The 9,741-nt window shown below is 34.4% G+C and overlaps 1 protein-coding gene across 1 annotated transcript; it reads left to right on the top strand.

Moving 5' to 3' along the window:
- The first annotated feature begins 7,783 nt into the window (after positions 1-7,783).
- LOC132611152 (uncharacterized) lies at positions 7,784-8,819 on the top strand. The gene is made up of 2 exons (XM_060325556.1): positions 7,784-8,299; positions 8,386-8,819. Exons 1-2 carry the CDS (start codon positions 7,838-7,840, stop codon positions 8,533-8,535), a joined length of 612 nt encoding a protein of 203 aa, XP_060181539.1. The 5' UTR covers positions 7,784-7,837; the 3' UTR covers positions 8,536-8,819.
- The last annotated feature ends 922 nt before the right edge of the window (positions 8,820-9,741 follow it).

The raw sequence follows: 9,741 nt of genomic DNA, 5'->3' as shown, positions 1-9,741 counted from the left end.
GATTCACAAAAATAATTACAGTGAAGAATGTAACGCAATTAATTAAATACTCAAGGCACAAGTTCAATAACAATCAAGTAAATTAAATTATTCATAATTATTATTGATTCACAAAAATAATTAAACGAAATTAGTATCATTGAGTAACCAAACTCGTAAATGGTTAAAGCAAATTTTTTAGAAGAAAACAAGCTAACAAATCAAAACCAACAATTACTTGAAGAGATATAGATAGACCTTTAGGGCCTGTTTGGAAAACGACTCAGGTAATTGGAATTGGATGTAATTGGGTGTAATTACACAGTTTGGCTTATTTATTTGACCAGGTAATTACACAGTTAGGTGGGAATTGGGTGTAATTACACTCTTCAATTCTCAAGGAGGGGGGGGGGGGGGGGGGGGGGGGGGGCTGAGAATTAGGTGTAATTACACCCTGTAATTGCAGAATTACTTTTTGGTTGGTTTTTTTTTTAATTATTATTTTAATTTCTTTTCTTTTTTAATTTATATTATTTAATTTCTTTTTTATTTTATTTTAATTTCTTTTCTTTTCTAAAATATTTTTTATTTCTATTAATTAATTTATTTTTTATTTTTACTTTTAATTATTTTTATTTTTTAAAAAATATATTTTTCTTTTTATATTATTTATATTTCATTTCCTTTCTTCTCATTCCCAACATTTACTTCTTCTGGTTCCATGTAATTGCTCGTATTTTTCATTTTTTTTATTCATTAGCATAACCCTATTATTATTCTAATTTTTGAAATTACATCTCTTAATATTAGAAAGAATGAGTCATTAACAAACTTGGCATATAATGAGTGATGTTATTAAAGTAGAATTTCGCTGTGAATGTGGTTATAGACTTATATTTTCCCTTTCTTTTGAATTATAGGAGTATTTACTTATGTTACGTTGGAACTTACTTATGTAATGTTGGAATGTGACATAAGAGTATTATGTTAAAAAACATTCTTTTGGATTTTGAATTTAGGTTATATTTTCGACTTAAATTTATTTGCTTTAGTACTATTGACTTGTTATTTCACATTCCTTGTTGTTTACTTTTCACTTACAATTGATAGAATTTTTGTTAAACATATGAATAATGTTGTGGCACTATATTTAGCAATATTTTTTTTTTCAAACATCCAATCCCATGATGTTCTCACAAAAAAAAAAGGTATGCTTTTATGTTTTATAATCAATTAAAATAAAAATATTATCAATTTGAAATTATATGTCAACTATTTTTTACAATATTAGTTATAAATATATGATTATTAATTAACATATTATCAAGAAATAATGTATTATTAAATAGCTAATTTAATATCATTTATAAAGGCACATAATTTTTAAATATTAATTTTTAAATTTTTAATAATTAAGTTTTAATTTTAAATTAACCTAAATGTGTAATTACACTTGTGCAACTAAACAACATGCTTGTAATTACACGGCAATTACATTATGACAAATAAAAAGGTCATTGTAATTACAAATGCTGTGTAATTACTAGGGTAGTAATTACACCAATTCCAATTACCAGGTGGCTTTCCAAAAAGACCCTTAACTACCTAACGCAAATTTGCTTCCATATTTTACCAAGATGTGAACGACAAATGAAAACAAGCGGAGTAAGAATAAATATCTCGATATTTTTTTGTGTTAATTGTGTCTTGAATTTTTCTCTTGTATATTTAGGAAATTCATAATCCCTATAGGTTTAGGAAACCCTTTTTTCTAATAGATTTACAAAAGGAAAATATATTGTCCTTGTTGATTGGGAAAACCTTTCTCTTATAGGTTTGGGACTACTTGGGATTAAGCCTGTCAATTGGGCCGGGTCGGCCCACCTAACCGGGCCCATAACCGGCCCGGACCCCCAACCCGGTAAGAGGGTGGTGGGCCGGGCTAGTGGAAAAAATTAGGGGGCTGGGTCGGACATGCCATTTAACCCGGTAGCCCGGCCCACCAACATCCCGGGTTCTAGCCCACCGGGGTCCCGGCCCGGTCCACTTCAAATTAATTTAAATTTTTTATTTATTTAAGTGGTATATTTGTGTATATCTTGTATATGTTAATGGTATATTTGAGTATATTTTGAATATGTTGTTGGAAAGAAGACTCCCAACGGCTATTTAAGTGCTAAAAATTATAAAAAGTTGAGAATGCGATACAAGACTACATAAGTAATTTAAAATAAAACTTCAAACTTAAATTGATAACATTGCAAATTCAAAACATACAAACTTGAACGGTTAACTTATTACAAATGAAAATTTCAAAATGCTAGCATCGATGGAGAAATTTAAAGAAGAGATAAACTTCAAAGTTCAATTTTGTACCTTTTGTCCAAGTGCCTACGTAACGGACCAGTACCCCCAAAAATCGGTTCGGACTTATGGAGATATATTTGACCACAATGTTGGCATTTAACATGTTCCTCGTCTACTCGCTCAAAAAGCAACCACACCGGACTTGAAATTGATCTTCGGACTGGAGGAGGAGGTGGAGGATTATCTTTATCCATTAAATTTAAATTTTAAAATTTGAACTTGGAAGTTGAAAGAGAGAGATAGACAGATTTAGATGAATAGGAAATTTAGGGAAAGAGGAGAGTAGGGAATTATGAGATAATATGGAGAAGAATGAATGACATTTATAGATTGAAAATAGGGCCAAAGTATAATTTAAGGAACTTGATGGTTAAAATAAAGTTGACAACAACTAGATTTTAAAGTATCAAACTTAATAAATGTTAGTATTAGAATTTATTTTAAAAATAATTAAAATCCAGCCCGGCCCACTTGACAGACTTACTTGGGATCTATATATAGGGGTTGTAGTTAGGGATTGAACATATTATACACTCCTCTTTCATAGTGGAAAACCTACTCTGCTTCTGCCCCGAGGATTAGGCTTAGCCGAACCTCGTTAAAATCTTGTGTTATTTTTCATCTCTGTTTTCTTTGCGTGTGATTGTGTTTTAGTTAACCCACGATCTTTTCCGCAACAACTATTTGCTTTGTGTGTGATCATGCTAGTTAACCCACGATTTTTCCCTAACAGTTTTGTTGTGATGATCAAATTCCTAATTCTTTTTTGTAATTCTCCGATTTACTTATACCATCAAATATCCAAAAGGAGAAAATCAGTGTAATAAAATAAAATATCACTGACCGATGATTTCTTTTTTAAATTTGAAATTGTTTTTTGTCACTTTATAATGCTACTACTTGCTGCTACGTTTGCCATTGAACCGATTTGAACCGGCTAGGGACCCTTGTTTGACAGATTCCTTCAAACCCATCATGCTTAAAATATATGCTAGGAAGTGCAGCGAAAAGATAACTATTGATATTTGATATTGCATACAAGCCCAAACGCACTACTTACCCGGTTGGAGCCATTAAATGGTACTCCTAACATCTTTACCAGAAAGTTGCAGAGTAGAGTCTCTATATCTGGTTGGATGATTTGGAGACATAAAATACTTAGATTACTTGTATTTCAAAAGTAAATAGAGAAATTTGTCTTGCCCAATTGGAAGTTGATCTCTCAATGAATACGGATGTAGGGAAGTATCTAATGGATGCGTGTTTGTGCACTATTGAGTCTTTTTTCTAAAACTGTTGCAGTTCTTTTTGGTAAACATAGTGTCTTTTCGTTTTGTGTTGTAGGGAAACTTAGTGTCTTTTCTTGTTGTAGCATTGTTATTTGTTTTTTAAGTAGAAACATTTAAGCTGCAAAAGAATATTTTCGTAATTTAATTTTAAGTTACGGATTTCATGCTTTTAATATAATATATATATATATATATATATATATATACACACACAAAATTCAAACAAAAAAAGTAACTACATATTAAAACTAGATATAAATCTAAAAATGACTGCGCTATGGCAAAGGTGGTTGGCGATGCTGGTGGTGATTGACGGTGGTGGTGGTTATGACGGAAGATGTGGTTAGTGGTGGTGGGATGGGGATGATAGGTGGGGGTGGATAGTGGGTGGGTAAGGGGGTAGGTAACTGGGTTGGGTGGTGGTGGAGGTGAGGAGGGGGGAAGGCGGTGGTTGACCGTGGTGACAAAGGTGGTTAGTGGTGGTCGGGTGGGTAGTGGGTGGTGGGAGGGAGGTTAGGAGGGTAGGTTGGAGGTGGGTTGTGGTGGCGGTGGAGCTAGTGGTTGTGGACAGAGTGGTGGTAAAAATTATTCATTCAAAATACCTCTTAATGATGTTAAGACGTTGTCCAGACCAAATAAGTTCTTAGATCTTAATGTAAACAAATGCATTTAGTGGCCTAAAATCTGAACCATTCAGTTCCAAACCCTCATCAAGTGCAAACAAATGAACGCACATCTTAATATTCAGATGTCTTAATTTTTATGCACATCTTAATATTCAGATTCAGATATCTTAATCTTAACGAAAATAAATGAGATCTAACTGAACAAAACAACTAATACCCTTAACTAATGTAACAATATGCTTTTCGAAAGTAGAAAATGTTTATTTATTAATAGTTCATTGTAGAGTGTGAAAGCACATATCTCAATCACATCCCATCTCCTTTGAACCATTTATAACTAGATCAGTCAATTTCTAACTATTTTAAGCTAGAAATGTTTTCCAGTGATCAAGTTTCCTTCCTTTTTTCTACGTACTCTCTCCGTTCACTTTTACTTGTCCAGTATTCTAAAAATACATTTTCACTTTTACTTATCACTTTTACCATGTCAAGAGAGGATAATTTTTTTCCAGTTTTACCCATAGTGTTAAAAATCGGTTCAAATTATTTTTCAAATCCAATAAAAATATGCACCAATTAATATGAATACATTAGTAAATTATACACTTCATTTATTATTTCTTAAGGGATGTGGATAAGTAAAAGGGGACGGAGGGAGTAGATGCTAGATATAGTGGTCCGTCTTACTGAATGATACAATTTTCTTGTTATTTTTGAACGAGAATTATAAACGTGACAAATGCGTGTCTGCTAAAAAAATTGTCTTAAGTTGTTTTTTTTTTCTTTTTTCTTTTTTAAAGGAAATATTTCTCACATTTTTAGAAAGAGACATATTTGTCAGCCTTGTGATTCTCCGGCGCCGGCTATTTTTCACCGGTTTTTCAAGATTCCGGTGATTCTTTTTAGTGGATAAAATTTGTTCTTTTTCTTCTAAACCCTAGATTAATTAGTCCTTTATGGATTGAGCTTAGTTTTTTTATGGTGACTTCCTTGTTCCTATCGTTGCTTTTTTTTTTTTTTTGTTATGTGTAGATTTTTGTAACCCTAGGAGCTGATTCAATTTAATTCCCAAATTGTGAACCCTAAATTTCTGTAAGTAATAGACCATTAAGATCAAGTTGCTAAGTCTGTTCTTCATTCATGATTTAGTTTCCACATTTGTGGAAATCCAACTGTTATAGCTAAGCATCTCACTAGTACATGTGTTTTTTTTAAAAATTCCTATGAATTTATTGGACTACTTTTTTTCATAAATTAGAAACTGAAGTGCTTGCTGTGTAAGTTTAATATTTTATGTATGCTGCGACTTTAACAAGGATTTCTGATTATAGCCATTTTTTACTTGGGATCTTGATATATAGTTTCTGGGAAGATTTAACTTATGGTGATAAAAAAGTCTCATAATTAGAAATGGTGACAAGTTTGACCAGCCAAGGTCAAACTTGTCTTAAAAATGTGATTAACTAAAATTGGGATTGATTTATAATTTTTAAAACTTATAATCTTTTACAAAATACACAAAATCCCATACACATTATACAAAAACTTCTTCCAACCCACACACATTATACAAAAACTCCTTCCAACCCACGACCCCAACTACTTGTTCATTTTTTTTTTTTTAAAAAGCAGTTCCCAGTTCGTCTCTGTCTCTCTCCGTTGCTGCTGCAAAAAATCGGCGACCGGCGACCACCATTGTTGCTGCTCGTTCCTCTCTCTCCATTGCTGTTGCTACTGCTGCTCATTTCTCTCTCTCTCCATTGTTGTTGCTTCTCTATTCATTCTCATGTAAACTTTTTTTTATTCACTTGGTTCAAAAGTTAGGATTTTGAAATCAGAGTGTGAAAATGATGATTTTGGTTAGAGAAGATGAAGAAGAGCATGGGTTTTTCTTGAATGTTGTTTGTTTTGTTGTAGTTTCGTGTATTTGTTGCACTTATTGGGGTTTGTGAGTTTGTAAATAGTGGTTGTGGTTGTGAAATTATGATTTTTGGTGTTGTTTTTGTTCTTCTTCTCCTTGTTGTTTCGAAAAAAAAAAGGCTTGCAATTTTGTTCATGTTTTCCAACAACTGAGGTTACCTGTTGCAGCAAATTCAGCACTTGTTTGACAGTTGCAAACATCTGTTGATGTTGCAAACATCTGCTAATGTTGCATGGTTTGGTGTATTTTGTTTAAGTTGTGACTGAGATTTGTGATGGTTGTGTGTTTGTAGTGAAATATAGATGTTTTGTAGTTAAATTTAGATGTTTTTGCTGTTGTTGTTGTTGCTATTGCAGCAAATTCAGCACTTGTTTGACAGTTGCAAACATCTGCTGAGGTTGCATGGTTAAAAAAAAATCCTATTTGGTGTATTTTGTTTAAGTTGTGAGCAAGATTTGTGATGGTTGTGTGTTTGTAGTGAAATATAGATGTTTTTGTAGTTAAATTTAGATGTTTTTGCTGTTGTTGTTGCTGTCATGCTATGGTTTAGGAAAAGTTTTGATTTTATCCAACAACTGCTGGATAAAATCAAAACAACTGTTTTTCTACTTCCAACAGATTAAGATTCTGCTGCAACAAGTAATAAGTTGTTGCAACAGCTTCGTATTTTGTTGCAACATATTCTTAATCTGTTGCAACAACTGATTACTTGTTGCAACATATTCCTTTTCCCTTTTTACTTTGAATGTTGCACTAACCAATTAAAACTGTTTTTCTATCTCCTGTGTGTAGATAAAATGGCTCCAGTTAAAAGAAAAGGAGAGAAACCAATTGAGGGAGAAAGTAGTAAAAGAGCTAAGGTCCAAACACCATTAGATAAACTTGTGACTGCTATTTGTCAATCAACAAATGAGGAAAGAGTTAGTGAAACTGGGGCTTCAGAAAGAGAGGAAACCCACGAAACCTTTGTTGGGCATGAAGAAGAAAGTGATAAAAATGAACAAAGTGAAGAAACTAGAGAACAAAGTGAAAAAGATGATGAAAAATCTGCTAAAGGAGATTAAGAAAATGAAGAAAATGCTGAAGGAGATGAAGAAGAAAGAGATAAAGAAGAAGTAAGTGAAGAAGAACGAGATGAAAAAGAAGAAGGAGATGAAGGGGATGAAGGGGATGAAGGAGGTGAAAAAGATGCAGAAACTGAAAATGGTAATGAAGAAGAAGAAGAAGAAGAAGAAGAAGAAGAAGAATCAACAGATCAGACCTTGGCCGAGTTAAGAAGAAAAAGGAAACATAATGTGGATGCCAATCTTGTTGAGTCTTCTAGTATTGCCACAGATCCCAATAGACCTTCGATTGAGGAGGTCATCAAGAGTTTCAGCATTGAAAAGTACGGCGTGACGATGTCGCTGAATGGAAATAAGGATTTGTTCGGTGATTTTGTGGTTAGATCAACCATGGGCAAGGGCTTTGACACCTTCATGGGCATTCTCCGGCAGCAGGGGTTGGAGAATTTCTTTAGGGCCAGCTGCTTTGGGCTCTATTTAGATTTGCCTGAAGATACCGGTGCCCAATTTCAAATGACAATGGTTTTTGAGCTTTTGAAGCGTAAGATTATTTGTGATAGAAAGGATGAGATTTGGATCAATTACTGTGGCATGCCGGTTTGCTTTGGCATGAAGGAGTTTGCCATAGTTACCGGATTGAGATGTTATCCTTATGAGCCTCTTCCTACTGTTGTATTAACCAAGCCAGCCCGGACGCCCAAGGCAGCCAAGAAAGCAAAGGGTTCCAAAGCTAAGAATGATGTCTCTTTGGTAAACTTAGTGGGAAAGAGCTACATTCAAAAGAAATTGTTGCAAGATTTGGAGTCCAAAACTTTCTCAAAAAAGCACAAGGAGGCACTGTGCTTAGTATGGTTTGTGCACAGTGTTCTTTGGGCAAGAGACGTAAACTACAACATACCGCTTGGATTGATTAAACTTGCTGAGGACTATGATGCCTTCAACAACTATGCCTGGGGTTTTCAAAGCTTTAGCTTGACTGTTGAATATTTGATGAAGGATTTGAAGCCAACGGGGAAGACACAAAACCTATATGGCTTCCCTTGGGCTTTCATGGTAAATTTTCTTCAATGTTTTACCTTTTTTTTTTTTTTAATTATTTCAATCACTATTTTGATTTTTGATGGCATCTTTTTTTCTAGGCTTGGGCATTTGAAGCCATTCCTCACCTCAGGCATCAAGTCAAGGAATACTCCGAAGAAGTTACCTATCCAAGAATTCTTAGATGGTTCACTGCCAGGAACAACACAAAATTGAGTGTTGACCTTTTCAACCCCCTAAGGAAGCTGTAAGCATTAGAACACAACAGATGACTAGGTGTTGCAACAGCTTTTATAATCTGCTGCAACAACACATGCATCTGTTGCAACAAGTTATGCATCTGTTGGACAATGTCCAACCGATAATTAACCTGTTGCAACAAGTTACCCAACAGATGAATCTGTTATAACATGCAACTAGTTTTTTTACAACAGATGAATAACCTGCTGCAACAAGTTACCCATCTGTTGGAAAATGTCCAACTGATGATAAACCTGCTGCAACAAGTTGACAATCTGTTGGACAATTTCCAACAAGTACCACAGCTGTTGCAACATATCACTTTATTTGCTAATTTGATAACTTTTGAATCTGTTACAATAAGTTTTTACAACAAGTACAATAATCTGTTGCGACAAATTACTAATCTGTTGTACAATGTCCAACAGATGAGCAACCTGCTACAACAAGTTACCCATCTGTAGGAAAATTTCCAACAGATGAGATACCTGTTGCAACAAGTTACCTATCTGTTGGACATTGTCCAACAGATGTGTAACCTTTTGCAACAACCTAATAACTTGTTTTAAATAGGTTTTGCTTTTTATGATTTAGCACCATTATGATATATCTACTTTCTTGTTGTAGGTTGTGAACCCATGACTTGTCCCATCAATAAGAGAGTTGGAGATGCCATGCCTTGTCACCTTTGTGCCCATAGAATCTGTGCCTGATAGATTGATTGATGGGTTCAAAGGGGAATTGGCTGGAGTGATAGCCATCACTAGGGTTGATGATGTTGTAGCTGGTGGTGGTGTTCATGTTGCTGGTAGTCATATTGTTGTTGGTACTGGTGGTGATATTGCTGTTGATGATGTTGGTGGTGCTAATGCTGTTGGTGGTGTTGTTCATCCTGTTGATGTTGTTGTTGTTGTTGTTGGTGGTGGTGGTGGTGTTGGTGATGATGTCCCAGCAAGTATTGCTAGGGAAAAATTAAGAGATGATGATGCTAATATTGGTGGATTTACTCCAGTTCCTGGATTGAGTGATTTTTCCGGATTTGGTGGTAATTTTAGTGGTGGTGGATTGAGTGGTAGAATATTTGCTGATGTTGGTGCCGGTACTTCTAAGGTGCCCTCATGTGCTTGTGAGTGCACCACTTGCAAGGAAAAAATGGATAATTTGATTAGAAAGGTGGAGGAATTGGTGCAGGCTCAAGAAGCCACAAACACTTCTAT

The sequence above is a fragment of the Lycium barbarum genome, chromosome 9, assembly GCF_019175385.1.
Source record: "Lycium barbarum isolate Lr01 chromosome 9, ASM1917538v2, whole genome shotgun sequence".
Taxonomy (NCBI): Eukaryota; Viridiplantae; Streptophyta; class Magnoliopsida; order Solanales; family Solanaceae; genus Lycium; species Lycium barbarum.
This window is presented reverse-complemented; position numbering and strand designations above follow the sequence as displayed.

What these genes read in the sequence shown, in the direction of transcription:
- LOC132611152 (XM_060325556.1), top strand. Translation starts at nt 7,838, where the DNA reads ATGCCGGTTTGCTTTGGCATGAAGGAGTTTGCCATAGTTACCGGATTG. An exon ending in GCTTCCCTTGGGCTTTCATG is followed by an intron (nt 8,300 to 8,385) that starts GTAAATTTTCTT and finishes CTTTTTTTCTAG; the next exon opens with GCTTGGGCATTTGAAGCCAT.